The sequence below is a fragment of the Macaca thibetana genome, chromosome 5 (assembly GCF_024542745.1).
Source record: "Macaca thibetana thibetana isolate TM-01 chromosome 5, ASM2454274v1, whole genome shotgun sequence".
In the NCBI taxonomy this organism is placed as follows: domain Eukaryota; kingdom Metazoa; phylum Chordata; class Mammalia; order Primates; family Cercopithecidae; genus Macaca; species Macaca thibetana.
Genome location: NC_065582.1, coordinates 36,515,669 through 36,532,516, shown reverse-complemented (window position 1 = coordinate 36,532,516; position 16,848 = coordinate 36,515,669). Strand labels below are relative to the sequence as shown.

The 16,848-nt window shown below is 40.9% G+C and overlaps 1 protein-coding gene across 14 annotated transcripts in view; it reads left to right on the top strand.

Moving 5' to 3' along the window:
• TRIM2 (tripartite motif containing 2) overlaps window positions 1-16,848 on the top strand; it is a 186,177-nt gene that overhangs the window by 129,048 nt on the left and 40,281 nt on the right. For 12 of the 14 annotated variants that reach the window (XR_007725926.1, XM_050792008.1, XM_050792012.1 and 9 more), the window contains 3 exons: window positions 11,063-11,214; window positions 12,387-12,567; window positions 13,399-14,122. Coding sequence is in view for 12 of the 14 variants with exons in the window: in XM_050792008.1 (XP_050647965.1) it covers window positions 11,063-11,214; window positions 12,387-12,567; window positions 13,399-14,122 (1,057 nt within the window). In the remaining 2 variants the exon portion in view is untranslated. Of the gene's footprint in view, window positions 1-8,908; window positions 9,002-11,062; window positions 11,215-12,386; window positions 12,568-13,398; window positions 14,123-16,848 lie in introns of those variants that run through there. The other 2 variants (XM_050792015.1, XM_050792014.1) reach the window with 2 other exon arrangements.

The following is a 16,848-nucleotide window of genomic DNA, read 5'->3' as shown; positions in this document are numbered from 1 at the left end:
GCACCAGCATCATCTCACTGGAGATGGATGAAATGGATGAGCTTAGCAGAATTACAGGCCCCACACAATTAACTCTCAGCTTGAACCAAAGCTGTCAGAACCCAAGCACAAGCCTTTGAGAATGACTAGCTGTTGATACTTCAAAATCATTTCAGGGCCTTGGCTTCCCAAGACACACAAGATATTGAACTAGAAATAATAACCCAGGTCTGCTGCTGTCTCTTCAAAGCTGTGATCAATTTTTGTTTGTTCATTTCTGATGTAAAATTCAGACTGGGCTTGGTGGCTCACTTTGGGAGGCCAAGGCAGGAGGATCACTTGAGGCCAGGAGTTTGAGACATGCCTGGGTGACAAAGTGAGACCCTGTCTCTACAAAAGTAAATAAATACATAAATACAAGATAAAAAATAAAATTCACACCACATAAAATTTAATATTTCATCCATTTTATTTGTTTGTGTTTTTGTTTTGAGACAGAATCTCACTCTGTCACCCAGACTGGTCTCAAATTCCTGGGCTCAAGCAATCTGCCTGCCTCAGCTTCCCAGAATGCTGGGATTACAGGTGTGAGGCACTGAGCCTGGCCTGTTTTTTTTTGTTGTTGTTGTTTTTGTTTGTTTGTTTTTTGTTTTAGAGACAAAGTCTTATTCTGTCACCCAGACTGGAGTGCAGTGGCATGACCATGGCTCATGGCAGCCTCAATCTCCCAGGCTCAAGTGATCCTCCCACTTCAGCCTCCTGAGTAAGTGGGACTATAGGTGCATGCCACGAACCTAGCTAACTTTTTTTTTTTTTTAGGAGATAGGGTTTTGCTATGTTGCCCAGGCTGGTCTCGAACTCCTAGGCTCAAAGGATCCTCCTGCTTGGACCTCCCAAAGTGCTGGGATTATAGGAGTGAGCCACTGCACCAGGTCTCAACCATTTAAAAAAGTACAACTAATGTGGTTTTTAGTATAGTCACAAAGTTGAGCAAACATCAGCATTGTCTAAATTACAGAACATATTCATCATCCCAAAAAGAAACTCCATGCCCATTAAGCAGTCACCTGCTATTCCCTCCTCCCACTAATCCCTGGCAACCATCAGCCTGTATTCTGTCTCTAGGTTTGCCTCCTATGGACATTTGATATAAATGGAATCATACAATATGTGAGTTTTGAAGTCTGGCTTCTATCAATTAGCATGTTTTCAATTCTTCCATGTTATAGTATTTTAGTACTCTTTTTAATGGCTAAATAATATTCCATTTATAGATATACCATAATTTATTAATCCATTCATCAGTTGATAGACATTTGAATTGTTTCCACTTTTTGGCTATTATGAATAATGCTGCTGTGAACATTCATGTACATGTTTTTGTGCAGACATATGCTTTCAATTGTCCTGGGTATCTACCTAAAAGTGGAATTGCTGGACCATATGGTAATTCTATGTTTAACTTTTTAAGGAACCACCAACTGTTTTTTTTTTTTAAGACAGAGTCTTGCTCTTTTTCCAGGCTGGAGTGCAGTGGCGGAATCTTGGCTCACTGCAACCTCCACCTCCCAGGTTCAAACAGTTCCCTTGCCTCAGTTTCCCGAGTAGCTGGGACTACAGGTGCATGCCACCACATCCCGCGAATTTTTTATATTTTTAGTAGAGACGGAGTTTCATCATCTTGGCCAGGATGGTCTTGAATTTTTTTTTTTTTTTTTTTTGAGACAGAGACTTGCTCTGCCACCCAGGCTGGAGTGCAGTGGTGTGATCTCAGCTCACTGCAGCCTCTCCTCCTGGGTTCAAGCAATTCTCCTGCCTCAGCCTCCTGAGTAGCTGGGATTACAGGTGCATGCCACCATGCCCAGCTAGTTTTTTTTTTTTTTTTTTTTTTTTGAGACGGGGTCTCGCTCTGTCCCCCAGGCTGGAGTGCAGTGGCATGATCTTGGCTCACTGCAACCTCCGCCTCCTGGGTTCACACCATTCTCCTGCCTCTGCCTCCCGAGTAGCTGGGATTACAGGTGCCTACTACCACGCCTGGCTAATTTTTGTATTTTTACTAGAGATGGGGTTTCACCGTGTTAGCCAGGATGGTCTTGATCTCCTGACCTTGTGATCTGCCCACCTCGCCTCCCAAAGTGCTGGGATTACAGGCGTGAGCCACCACGCCCGGCCTTGTATTTTTTTTTTTTTTCAGTAGAGATGGGGTTTCACCATGTTGGCCAGGCAGGTCTCAAACTCCTGACCTCAGGTGATCTGCCTACTTTGGCCTCCTGAAGTGTCGAGATTACAGACGTAAGCCATTGTGTCCGGCCTGGTTTTTTTTGTTTTGTTTTTTGTTTTTTGTGTTTTTTTGAGACAGAGTCTCACTCAGTCACCCAGGCTGGAGTGCAGTGACATGATCTTGGTTTACTCCAACCTCTGCCTCCTGGGTTCAAGTGATTCTCCTGCCTCAGCCTTCTGAGTAGCTGGGATTACAGGTGCCCACCACCATGCCCGTATTTTTAGTAAAAACGGGGTTTCTGCCATGTTGACCAGGCTGGTCTCGAATTCCTGGTCTCAAGTGATCTTCCGACCTTGGCCTCCCAAAGTGCTGGGATTATAGGCATGAGCCACCATGCCTGGCCAGAAACCACCAACTGTTTTCACAGTGGCTGCACCAATTTACATTTCCACTAGCAAAGCATAAGTGTTCTAATTTCTCAGCATCTTTACCAACCCTTATTATTTTTGACTTTTTGATCCTGACTTTTGATTCTAGTGAGTATGCAATGGTATCTTGTGGTTTTGATTTGCATTTGCCAAATGATTAACAATGCTGATCATATTTTCATGTGCTAATTGACCATTTGTATATCTTCTTTGGAGAAAGTCTATTCAAGTCCTTTGCCCAGTTTTGAATTGGGTTATCTTTTTGTTGTTGAGTTGTAGAATTTTTAATATATTCTGGATTATTATACCCTTATCAGATATGACTAGCAAATATTTTCTCCCATTTTGTGGGGTTTCTTTTCACTTTCTTATTAGTGTCCTTTGATTCAGAAATACTTTTAATTTAACGAAAGCTGATTTCTCTATTTTTTCTTTTGTTGCTTGTGCTTTTGGTGTCATAGCTAAGAATCCATTGCGATTCAAGGTCATGAAGATTCACCCGTTTCCTTGTAAGATTTTTATAGTTTTAGCTTACATTTAGGTCTTTTATGTATCTTGAGTTCATTTTTGTATATGGTTTGAAGGAAGGGTTTAATTTCATTCTTGTAGATGTGAATTTCCAGTTACCTCAGCATAATATGTTGAAAAGGCTATTTTTCCCATTGAGTTGTGTTGACACCCTTGTCATGAATCAATTGACCGTAGATGTATGGGCTTCTTTCTGTACTTTCCATTTTATTCCATTGATCTATATGCCTATTCTTATGCCAGTACTACATTGTTTTGATTACCGTAGCATTATAGTCAGTTTTAAAATTGGTAACTATGAGTCCTCCAATTTTGTTCTTTTTCAAGATTGTTTTGGCTATTTAGTAGTTTTCGGTATTCAAGTCTTGCATTTCCTTGGTTAAATTTATTTCCAACTATGTTATACTCTTTTTGATAATATTGTAAATGGATTTTTGTTTTTAAACAGAGACAGGTCTCACTATATTGGCCAGCCTGGTCTCGGGGCAAGCAATCCTCCTGCCTCAGCCTCCCAAAGTCCTGGGAATACAGGCATGAGCCACCATGCCTAGCTTGGAATTGTTTTCTTAATTTCACTTTTGGATTATTCATTGTTAGTGTTTAGAAATACAACTGATTTTTGTTTGTTAATCTTGTATCCTGCACCTTTGCTGAATTCATTTATTAGCTCTAATTGTGTGAAAGTGTGTGTGTGTGTGTGTGTGTGTGTGTGTTTATTCTTTAGGATTTTCTGTATATAAGATCATGTCATCTCTGTATAGAGAAATTCTTAATTCTTCCTTTCCAATTTTGGTGCATTTTATTTCTTTTTCTTGCCTAAATGCCCTGGTCAGCACCTTCAGTACATTGTTGACTAGAAGTGATGAGAGTGAATAGCCTCTTGTTCTTGGTTAAGTATGATGTTAACTGTGGGTTTTTTGTAGATGCTCTTTATTAGGAGGAGGAAGTTCCCTTCTATTTCTAGTTTGGCATGAAAGGATGTTGGATTTTGTTAAATGCTTTTCCCACATTAATTGAGATGATAATGAGTTTTTTTCTCTCATTCTATTAATGTGATGTATTACATACAGTAATTTGTCTAGGTGAGCCACCCTTGCATTCCTGGGATAAATCCCACCTGCTCATGATGTATAATCTCTTTAATAAACAGCTGGATTCAGTTTGCTAGCATTTTATTAAGAATTTTTTCATCCATATTTATAGGGGTTATTGGTCTGTAATTTTCCTGTGGTATCTTTGGCTTTGGTATCAGGGAAATACTGGACTAAGAGAATGAGTTAGGAAGTATTACCCCTCAACCTCTTCTTTTTTTTTTTAAAGAGTTTAAGAAAGATTGGTGTTAGTTCTTAAAATATGTGGTTGAATTCACCAGTGAGACCATCTGGTCCTGGGCTTTTCTGTGTTGGAAGTGTCCTGATTATTGATTCAATCTCCTTACATATTATAGGTCTATTCAGACTTTGTATTTCTTCATGTCAGTTTTGGTAGTTTGTGTGTTTTTAGGAATTTGTCCATTTCGTCTAAGTTATTCAGTGTGTTGGCATAAAACTATCCACAGTATTCTGTATAATCCTTTTTATTTCTGTGATGTCAGTAGTAGTTTCCCCACCACTTTCCTTCCTGATTTTTGTAATTTGAGTCTTCTCTCTCTCTTCTCCCACACCACCCCTGCTGCACCCCCCCTGCCCCCACCACCTTGCTCTCTCTCTCTGGTCAGTCTAACTAAAGTTTTATCAATTTTATAATATCCTTTCTGTCAATTATATACTGTCCAACTTTTGTCTTAAGTCTATTTTGTCTGATATTAGAATAGCCACTCTAGCTCCCTTTTGGTTACAGTTTGCATGAAATATTATTTTCATTCTTTCACTTTCTTTTTTTTCTTTTCCTTTTTTTCTCTCTCTTTTTTTTAAGAGATGGACTTGCTCTGTTTCCCAGGCTGGAGTACAGTGGCATGATCATAGCTCACTGCAGCCTCATACTCTTGGGTTCAATTGATATTCCTGCCTCAGCCTCCTGAGTAGCCAGGACTACAGGCACATGCCACTATGCTCAGCTAATTTTTGTGTTTTTTTTAGTAGACAGGGTCTCTCACTATGTTGCTCAAGCTGATCTTGAACTCCTGGACTCAAGCAATCCTCCTGCCTCTGTCTCCCAAAGTACTGGGATTACAGGCATGAGCCGCCACATCTGGCCCATCCTGTCACTTTCAACCTATTTGAGTCTCTGGATCTAGAATTAATCTCTTATAGAGAGCCTATAGTTGGATTATGTTTTCAATCCAGTCTGCCAGTATCAGCCCTTCGATTGGAGAGTTTAATCCATTTAAATTACTTAATTACTGAAAAGAAAGGCTTTCTTTCCTTTTGCCATTTACTATTTTTTTCTGTATGGCATCTTTTTGTTCCTCTATTCCTCCATTACTGCCTTCTTTTATGTTTAATAGATATTTTCTGGTATACCATTTTGATTCCCTTCTCATTTATTTTACTATACATATTTTTTATTTTTCTTTATTGTTTGCCCTGAGGGTTATAATTAACATTTTAGCTTATAACGATTTAATTCAAATTAATACCAACATAATTTCAATAGTATGTAAAATCCTTGCTTCTTCTAGCTTATATTTATATGTTATATGCTCATCTACATAAATTTGTAATTATAGATTATGCGGTTTTATGCAGTTTTATTTTATGTCAGGTAGGAGTTAGAAACCAAAAATGCATTAATACTGACCTTTATATTTATCTATGTAGTTACCTTTACCTGCTTTCCTAATTTTTTCACATGGACCCACGTTACTTTGTAGTGTATCAAATCAGGTCAGCTTGCAGGAATCCCTTTGGCATGACTTGTAGGGAAGGTATACTAGCAACAGACACTCAGTTTTTGTATTTCTGGTAATGTGTTAATTTTTCCTTCATGTTTAAAGGATAGTTTTGCCAGATAAAAAAGTATTGGTTGTCAGGCTTATTTTTTTTTCAGCAGTTTGAATATGTTGCCCCATTGATTTCTGGCCTCTATAGTTTCTGATGAGAAATCTGCTATTAAATAATCTGCAGCCGGGCGTGGTGGCTCACGCCTGTAATCCCAGCACTTTGGGAGGCTGAGGCAGGCAGATCACCTGAGGTCAGGAGTTTGAGACCAGCCTGGCCAACATGGTGAAATCTCGTCTCTACTAAAAACACAAAAATTAGCCGGGGATAGTAGCGCGCACCTATAATCCCAGCTACTCAGGAGGCTGAGACAGGAGAATCGCTTGAACTCAGGAGCCAGAGGTTGCAGTGAACCGAGATTGAGCCACCACACTCCAGCCTGGGTGACAGAGTGAGACTCATCTCAGAAAAAAGAAAAAAAATCTGCTTATTGAGTATTTCTTGTATAAAATGAGTCACCTCTGCCTTGCTGCTTTCAATATTCTCTCTTTGTTTTTGTCTTTTTATGTTTTGGTTATACTGTTTCTTGGTTTGGATCTCTTTGAGTTTTCCTATTTGGATTTTATTAAGTTTTTTTTGGATGTGTAGATTTGTGTCTTTTATCAAATTTGGGAAGTTTCCAGCCATTACTTTTGCAAATATTGTTTCTTTCCCTTTCTGTCTTCCTCTCCTCTGGGACTCTCATTAGGTATATTTGGTACACTTGATGGTGTCCCACGGGTCTCTTAGGTTTTGTTACTGTTTCTCCACCCCCCCCTTTTTTTTTTTTTTTTTTGCTTCACAGACTGTATAATCTCAATAGCCCTATCTTCAAGTTAAACTTCTTCTTCCTGCTTGAATTTTCTGTGGAACTTTTCTAGTGAATTTTTCATTGCAGTTATATTTTTTAACCCTACAATATTTCTATTTGGCTTTTAAAAAAGTAATTCCTATCTATTAATATCCTCCATTAAGTGGGACATTGTTCTTATAGTTCTTTATATATGGTTTCCATTAGCTCTGTGAGCATATATGAAAGAGTTAAAGTCAAGTAAGTCCAGTCTGGGCTTCTTAAGGGAGAGTGCCTATTAATTTCTTTTATTCCTCTTTGTGAACTTTGCCCTTTTTTGTGTACTTCACTTTTTTCCAATGGAAACTGAACATTTAAAGTAGTATATTGTGGCGACTCTGGGAATCAGAGTCTCCCCTCTCCCTAGGGTTTTTTGTTGATGGTTATTACAGTTTTTTGCTGTTGTTATTTGGTGACTTTTCTAAACTAATTATTTTATATTTTTTCATTCCCCATTTTTATTATCTAATGGAACTAATTTTGTAAAGTTTGTATTTTTTGTCATATGTGGCTAATGAAGTGTGTTCCAGTAGATTAGCTACCAACCAGTGACATGACACAGATTTTCTTATGCTGCTGTTTTCAGTAACATCACTTCCCTGCAATCATTTAAAAATATGAATTAAAAAGAAGGAAAATAATAGTAATGGATGCTGATCTTTTGTCATACATGATGAACTCTGATCTTGAGGATTTTTACATTTTTAGTGACTCTATATTATTTTGTATCCTTTTCTCTCTTCCAACGAGTATTCTTTGTCATCTCGCTTCTTACACTGCTGGGGAACTTCAACTCAGACCACAAAATGCAAAAAATATCGTATAGTATTTGCAGCTTCTAAATGCAATGTGCACACTGATTCCCAAGTAAAATTTGCCTTTGGTCCGGACCCATTCCAGAGATGAGGCCATGCTCCCTTCTTCCAGTGAAGATGTGGGAACTCAGTCCCAGACTAGATTAGTTTGGGAAGAGTGCCATTGGATTGACTAAGCACTGTTAATGTGGCCTATTCCCTCAGTTCATATACTTATATTCACCCCAACACCCTAAATAACCTGAGGGAAGAAGTCTTTTCACATTCTATTTTTGGTCTGTCCTCTGGTACATATGACTGGCAGTGACAACCTGCTTTAAAGAGACCTCCTGAGCACTGACCATGAAGATGAAATATTAGTAAATGCTAATCTAGTTGTACATAATCTAGAAATAAAATGTCTGGTAAAAGTAAACCACCTTTGGCTGAAGCCATGAAGTAATAAAAAAGCTCAGCCTTCATCGGAATTATGTTTCACAAACCCCAGGGGATGAAATTTTTCCAAAGGAAATCTCAGAATTTAGTGGGGAATGCTCAATTATCCTGCCTTCTGCCAGGAGGGAACAGAAAACCTCTGCCAGAAAAACAGGAAACCTCTTGGATTAAGAGTTTTTTTCTAATAACAAGTAAAATATTTATGATATGGGGCTTATATATTGTTACCAAGCATTTGCTTACACTGCATATAGTTTTAGATCATTCTGTTTCCTGAACACATGAAGGCAAGCAATATGGTAAAATATCCAAATGCAACCCAAAGTATAGTCTTCCCTCTGGGAAAATCCCTTGGAAGTACCCCTTAGCTCATATGGTCCCTCAGCAAATAATTATTGAACAGCTTCTATAAGCTGTGCTTTCTGCTGGATTGTATCAGACTTGGACCAAAATAAGGTGCAAATGACCAGTATTATAGTCTTTCTGTGGGATATTTGAATTTTCATTTGAGTTTGTTTATTAAAACATATTTTAATGAGAAGTGTGAGTACTTTTTTCCTTTTTGAAATAGGGTCTCCCTCTGATACCCAGGCTGGAGTACAGTGGCACAACCATAGCTCACTGCAACCTCGAACTCCCAAGCTCAAACAATCCTTGCACCTCAGCCTCCCAAGTAGCTGGGACTACAGACATGTGCCACCACGTCCAGTTAATTTTTTAAATTTTTTTTGTAGAGACAGAGCTTTGCTGTGGTGCCCCGGCTGGTCTCGAACTCCTGGCCTCAAGTGATCCTCCCACCTTGGCCTTCCAAAGTGCTGGGATTACAGGTGTGAGCCACGGCACCCAGCTGAGAAATGCATAAAAGAAACTTTGAGCAGAGAATGCATAAAAGAGACTTCCAACTGATGTTTCAAGCCTATTCCTGAAAGGCCTGCGAGGAGCAAAGTACATGAAATTACATCTTCATGTGACAAAACAAAAGTGTCTTTCTAAACCTCTTACTTACTATGTACCTACTTGAAACTATGATAAATATGAAATTTAAAATTATCTTGGACATGGTTTGAAGGACTTTTATCTGAATTTGGTTCACCAGAAAAGATTTTTTCCAAAACACATGTAGTATGAGCAAGCTGAGTGCTTTATTCCTAGGAGAATCTTCTCCAGAAAGCACTATGGAACATAGTGAGTCTTAATGAGGAAGGAGGTGCCCCTTGGTTGGTCTTACAAATGCCACCCGAATCATGGCTAAGAGCCTCCCCTCATTCACTCATTCAGCAGTGTTATTGAATACCTACTAAATGTATGGTATTATCTAGGCTCTGGGTGGGAGAGTTCCTGGGCTTAGGAATTTAAAATCTTATATTTCATAAATTGGGTATAAATAAAAGGAATTTGGTGACTGCCTTCACTTTGTGAAAATCCATCAAGCTGCATTAAGATTTATGCCCTTTTCTATGTTGTGTTATACGTCAAGAAAAAGTTTCTCCTGAAAGTGCTTTGGGAATTGAAAACTGGAAGACATTATTTCCAGTTGAGAAAACAGGGTAATACCTCTACAAGGAAGCTAACTTTCTGGCTTTATATTATATTGTTACTGACAGTTCATCATTGTCAGGGTAAGATTTTTTTATTTTCAGGTAAGCAGATAATGTCATCATCATCATCATCATCCCCACAGGAGCTACAACATATTAAGAACTTATGATGTACCAAAGCCAGGTGCCATCTGAATTCTTCGTGCATACTAACCTACTTCTTCTTCATAGTAGCCCTGTGAAGTAGTTACTATTATTGTCTCCATTTGACAGAGGCAGAAATTGAGACACAGTGAGGTTGAAAATTTGTCCAAGGTCATTCAGCTAAATAAGTGGTGAAGCCAGGAGGCAAACAGATCAAACCTGAATTCTTATTTGGATAAGTCTCTTAGCCAAATAGTAGCAGTTCTCAAAGTGTAGTCCAGGAACCCTTGTGGGTCCCAAGACGTTTTCAAGCAGTCTTCAAGGTCAATGCTATATTCATAATCATATGAAGACATGACTTGCTTTTTTCACTCTCATTCTCTCAAGACTGTACAGTGGAATTTTCCACAGGCTATGTGATGTATGCTATCACAACGAACTCAATGTGGAAGCGGATACAAATCTCCAGCTATCTTCTGTTAAGCCAGACGCTGCAGATATTTACAAAAATGGAAAACAATGCCATTCTTCCCACAACATTTTTTTGTTTTTCACAATATATTTATTTTCATAAATTACATTATTCACATTAACATTTAATGGGCTTATTACTGCTTTTAATAAATTAAATACTTCAAAATTTTTATCAGTTCTAATTTTTAAAAATTTGATTAAATACTAATTTTTAAATGTTTTGTAGAGACAGAGTCTCGCTATGTTTCCCAGGCTGGTCTCAAACTCCTGGCCTCAAGTAATCCTCCAGCCTTGGCCTCCCAAAGTGCTGGGATTATAGGCATAAGCCACTGCACCCAGCCTAGTTTCAATTTTTAATAAAAGAAATATCTATAAATATAACTCACATACACAAAAGCTCTTTTGGAGTCCTCAATAATTTTTAAAGATTATAATGGGGTCCTGAGATCAAAATGTTTGAGCGCCACAGCCCTGTACTGTTCTGGCTTAGGGGAGTGGATACCCAAAAGCTGGTTTTATGGTTATAGAAGGAGCTTAGAAGTCAGCTCCACTTCTGAGACCTGTCACATAAAAATGTATCCTTCCTTTTCTCGTGTGAAGCTGGACTTAATAATGCTGACATTCTGGGGTGGCTCTCATTTAATTATGAGAGACTGCAAGGCAAGTGCTTAGTGTAGAGTAAGCCCTCAACCCATGGCCCAGAACCAGGAACTTTTCTTGTGTCATCCACAGGTGATGGAATTTTACTGCCAGTCCTGTGAGACTGCCATGTGTCGGGAGTGCACGGAGGGGGAGCACGCAGAGCACCCCACAGTTCCGCTCAAGGATGTGGTGGAACAGCACAAGGCCTCGCTCCAGGTCCAGTTGGATGCTGTCAACAAAAGGTGGGGGACCCCTCCCCAAACCCCCAACTGGCTGCCTGTACTTGGGGCCTGGCCTCATGGCCTCTTGTCTAAGTACAGCAGTAGGTTCATATTTCCCTTGAGATATCAGGCTTTGTGGGTAAATAAGTTCTTTTATCATGGATTTGTTGTCATAAACTAATGAGCATGGAAGGTTGTCTTTTGCCTGTTGGTAGAACTCCAACCTCCTTATGTTATGAGTGGCATTTTTGTTTTAGTGCCTAAGTATGATTACATGAATTAAAGTACACTCAAAGAACGTGCTCTCAGGAGAGTTCTGAAATTCATCCCTGAAACCAGGCTCTCTGAGGAGCCTTCCTTATCTGCTGTTCCTATCACACATACAGGCCATTTTGTTGGCTGTGGTTGGCTCCTTTCTATCTGAGCTCTGCAAAATGGTCTTGAGCAATGATTGCTAATTTTCCTTGTTTTCCTGCTTCCAAGTTCCTTCTTTGGCACAGAAATGAAGGAACAGAGTAGCTGAGTGGTGCATGAGAAAGACCAAAGAGAGGAAATGAGAAACCAGCAGAAAAGCAGACAAAAGAAATCTCTCTACTGATAGCTGCAGTGAGAAAAGTGTGGTTGTTCTATAGTAATTCAAAGAATTTGGAAACTTACGAGAAGTTCTCAAGAATCTGAGTATGGATAAGTGTTTTATGTGGCTAGGGGAAAAGATACAACTATCTAGAATGGTGGTTCTCGGCCATTCAGCAATGCCTGGAGAATTTTTCGTGTCACAACTGTGTGTTTTGGCAGGGGGTTGGGGAATGGGAGGCAGGGCAGGGAGAGCTATTGGCATCTGGTAGAGGACAGGATGCTGTTAAACATCCTACAATGCACCAGACGGCCCCTGCAACAAAGAATTAATCTGGCCAGAATGGCTTTTCAGAGAACTTCAAGTCTTTATACCCTTAATTAATTATCAAAATTGGACAATTGATGGTAGATTGAAATTGACAATTTTGATTGTCTCTAAAGAGACAAAGTCTCTTCTCTCTGAGGCAGTAATTATGTCATATCTTATTCTGTTCTCTGGTTATTGTTTTTTAAAGATGATGAAAGAAACTTTTTTAAACAAAAATGTAGTGTTTAGATAGATTTTGGACTATTTCTGGGTTGAGGTTAAATAACGACCTTTAACGACTGTCCACCAGGCTCCCAGAAATAGATTCTGCTCTTCAGTTCATCTCGGAAATCATTCATCAGTTAACCAACCAGAAGGCCAGCATTGTGGATGACATTCATTCCACCTTTGATGAGCTCCAGAAGACTTTAAATGTGCGCAAGAGTGTGCTGCTTATGGAACTGGAGGTCAACTATGGCCTCAAACACAAAGTAAGACCAGAATCATTACAGATGTCCTAGAAGAGACATGATATCCAAGGGCACTAGCTTATTGTTTCCTAATAGCAACAAGGGGTCCTTAAGTGTCATCATTGTATAGTAAGCTATAGTTTTCACTGAATGTAATATCCAGCTATTTTTTTTCCCTATTTTCAGCAAAATTTGATGACTCTGTGACTTTAAGTACTAGTTTATAATTTGACAAGAGGCACGGTTGACTATAATATAATGCTTTCAGGATTTAGAGTTAAACTGGATTGTTTTCATTCCTCAGTTATAACGTGAAATAGTTTCTTAATTGCTCTCTCACCCACACCAACCTGTTAGTCAGCTTCAAAATGAACCCTGACTGCAGCCTTTGTTTAACTCTGCATATCTGTTCACAAAACAGGGATGAAAAACCTCTGATGTTCCGGTGTGGAGAGTTTTCATTTGTTTCCTTCCTGTTCCTTTAGGTGGTGATGGGGCAGCTTTGGACACTGGGGAAAGATGCCGAATAATGAATATTTCAGATGTCAGGCATAGCAATTAGTTTGCTGTGCTCTTGGTAGTGACCTTTCTGTTTTCCCCTCTCCAAAACACATGAGCCAAGAAATACATGTGTGGAAGAGAGGGCAAGGCGGAAGGGAAACCTCGAGAAGGTACTGGGAATACAATTTAGGACTTTGCATTAGCACTGGGTTCCCTGGGTTGACAAACACCAATTGCTCAGAGCCACCTGCGTGGGCAGGTGTAGAGCCTCCTCCTCGCCGGGGGAGGGCACTGCCCCGGGCTGAGCCCCGCCCTGTGGGACAGCTCACCAGGCCTCTGGTTTTCCCGCAGGTCCTCCAGTCGCAGCTGGATACTCTGCTCCAGGGGCAGGAGAGCATTAAGAGCTGCAGCAACTTCACAGCGCAGGCCCTCAACCATGGCACGGAGACCGAGGTCCTGCTGGTGAAGAAGCAGATGAGCGAGAAGCTGAACGAGCTGGCCGACCAGGACTTCCCCTTGCATCCGCGGGAGAACGACCAGCTGGATTTCATCGTGGAAACCGAGGGGCTGAAGAAATCCATCCACAACCTCGGGACGATCTTAACCACCAACGCCGTCGCCTCAGAGACGGTGGCCACGGGCGAGGGGCTGCGGCAGACCATCATCGGGCAGCCCATGTCCGTCACCATCACCACCAAGGACAAAGACGGTGAGCTGTGCAAAACCGGCAACGCCTACCTCACCGCCGAACTGAGCACCCCGGACGGGAGCGTGGCAGACGGGGAGATCCTGGACAACAAGAACGGCACCTATGAGTTTTTGTACACTGTCCAGAAGGAAGGGGACTTTACCCTGTCTCTGAGACTCTATGACCAGCACATCCGAGGCAGCCCGTTTAAGCTGAAAGTGATCCGATCCGCTGACGTGTCTCCCACCACCGAAGGCGTGAAGAGGCGCGTTAAGTCCCCAGGGAGCGGCCACGTCAAGCAGAAAGCTGTGAAAAGACCCGCAAGCATGTACAGCACTGGAAAACGAAAAGAGAATCCCATCGAAGACGACTTGATCTTTCGAGTGGGTAAGGAGAGGGCTTCTGTGCCTGATGCCTGAGCTGGCACTGGTTAAGGGGTAACTGGGCACGTGTCATTGCAAATAGCAACACTGCAGCCAGGAACTCTACCTGCAGGTGTTGGGAGATGTACTGCTGTAAAATTTCATGTCTTTTGTTAGTCGAGCTTATGCAGTCTCCTCCAGAGATGATATTTCCTTCTCTTCCGCCTCTAGTCTCCTCCCTACTCGCTCCTTTCTGTTCTTCCTCCTCCTGAAAACACAAGTGCTGCATATTCATTGTAGGAAATTACAAGCCGAAAATAAGCAAAAAGAGAAATAGAAAAATCGTAGCACCCGTAATCTGAAAATCTTAAAGGAAAAATTGTCAATCCTCCCCCCACCTCCACCACAATGCCCCTCTTCCCTGGGAGTGTCTTCTTGTGCCAGAGCTGAGGCTGTACGCTGGGCAGAGCATCTGATGCCTCCCTGTCACTGCTTCTGCATTGCAGGAGGGAGGGGATGTGTGCATTGCAAGTTGCAACCACCTCTAGCTGTGTGTAGCTGGAGAGCAGCCCGAAGGAGAGGAGGAGGGGTGGAAACTTGGAGAAAGAATGGGGTTGGGGCGGAGTTGGGGTGGAAGCAAGAAGGTACAGGATGAGCCAAGAGAGTTGGGAATGCAAATAGCCCTTCCCTCCTCTGATTTGTGGTCTCTGTCTTTTTAAACTGTCTGTGTTCTCAGTAGAAAGCAACTAAATGTAAACAACAAAGGGCTTGATAATTCTTAAGGGGAGAAAAGTCTGCGTTTTAGTTAGCTTCAAAAAGTAGCTCCAGCAGACTTCTCTTCCTCCCTCTTTCATCTAATAATGCAGTATCTCTGAAAGGGTGCTGCACTGTATGTTAGCTGGCACACATAGAAAAACAATTCTGTGGTTCAAATAAATTGGGGAAACCTTAGGCTAAATGAAAGAAGTTGACCTTTTTAAATTTCAGAACTTCTTAAAACCTTTAGAATCTGCTGATGTGCATTGTAAGTCTCTTAGGCAGGAGAAGGGTAGATAACAGGCAGCACATCCAAACTTCCAACCATAGAACTTTTTCCGTGGGAAACATCTTGGGAGATGAAGGCTCTGTGGAACATTCTTGGGCAGAGCTGCTCACTGTTAATGCTTCAGGCTGAATCTTGGTAAAGACCATGATATGATATGTAACTTGTCTGTTCAGAGCATGGAAGCCCTCATACATTCACAGCCAGATGTGCAATATGGGTGCAGGGGTTGTTGATTCTCCACCAGAGCAGAGTGGACGAGCTTGGGTGGATGCAGGACTGGGAGGCGCCCAGGTCTGCCACTCCGGTTCCACTGCTTACTTGAGCCTTGGACAAATCTTTCAGCTTCCCTGAACTTCAACTTCTATGTCCATGAAATGAAAATGCAAAAATATTTGCTTATTAGAACTATTATAAGTTCCAAGCTGAATGCTTGACATGTAGGAGGAGCTAAATGAATGAGAGCTATTGTTTTTGCATGTATAATTGATAAGGCTTTTAGATTATCCCTACTACCTTTTCGTTTCAAAAAACTTGCTGGCTCCCCACTGATCTCTTGCATTACAAAGAAATTCATTTTCTCATATAAACCTCCACCCACCACACCTCCCGCCAAGTGACCCCAGTCTACTCCCCTAGGCCATGTGCAGTGAAAGACTCAGAACTGGAATTGGGCAGATCTGGGTCGGAATCTTGATTCTTCTCACCAGCTGGGCAACTGGCTTACCCTTTTTGAACAGTGTTTTCTCCTCTGTAAAGCAAAGGGAATGAAATATTATATAAATCTTAAGGTTGCTGTTGGGGGTGAAATGAGAGAATTCTTGTAATACGCCTGGCATGTGCCTGTGTAGGGAAAGAGCTCAATTAATGGTAGCTAAGATTTTACTCTTGTTTTTCATCGTCATCATCATCATCATCTCTGATACCCACTTGAGGAAAGAGACATGTCTTTCGGGGGTTTCCTGTGCTCAAACTATATTGGTTTTGAGTCGCCAGCTCCCACCTCAGGGACCAGGGGGTATATCTTCTCCCCTCCTACCCATTGAGAAATGCAGCCATAGTGATGTATTGGCACTGATGGAAAGGTGTTTAAATGTGTAAACATTCGTAAAGAACTTAGAACAGTGCCTGGCATGCAGCACGATGTCTGACTTTATCAATGAAGTAAAGATGCTGTCTTAGTTTGCTAAAGCTACCATAACAAAATTCCACAGTCTGGGTGGCTTAAATGCCACACATTTATTTTCTCACGGTTCTGAAAAACTGGAACTGTTTTAGAGTTAGAAGTCTAAAATCCCGGTGCTGGGAGGGTGGGTTTCCTCTGAGGCCTCTGGCCTTGCAGATGGCCACCTTCCTGCCTCTTTGTCCTCACATAGTCATCCCTTTGTGGCTTGGCCCCTACTGTCTCTTCCTCTTCCTATAAGAACACCAATCATATTGGATTAGGGCCCCACTTTAACAGCCTCATTTTAATTTAATCACCCCTTCAAAGACCTAATCTCCAAATGTGTATATATTCATGGTGTACAACATGATGTTTTGATATATGTATACCTTATTGAATGGCTAAATCAGGCTCACATATGCATTACCTCACATATTTATCATTTTTTTCTAGAGAGAACACTTACAATCCACTCTTTCAGCAGCTTTCAAGTGTATATAATTTTTTTTTCTTGTTATTGAAACAGGCCTTGCTCTGTTGGCCA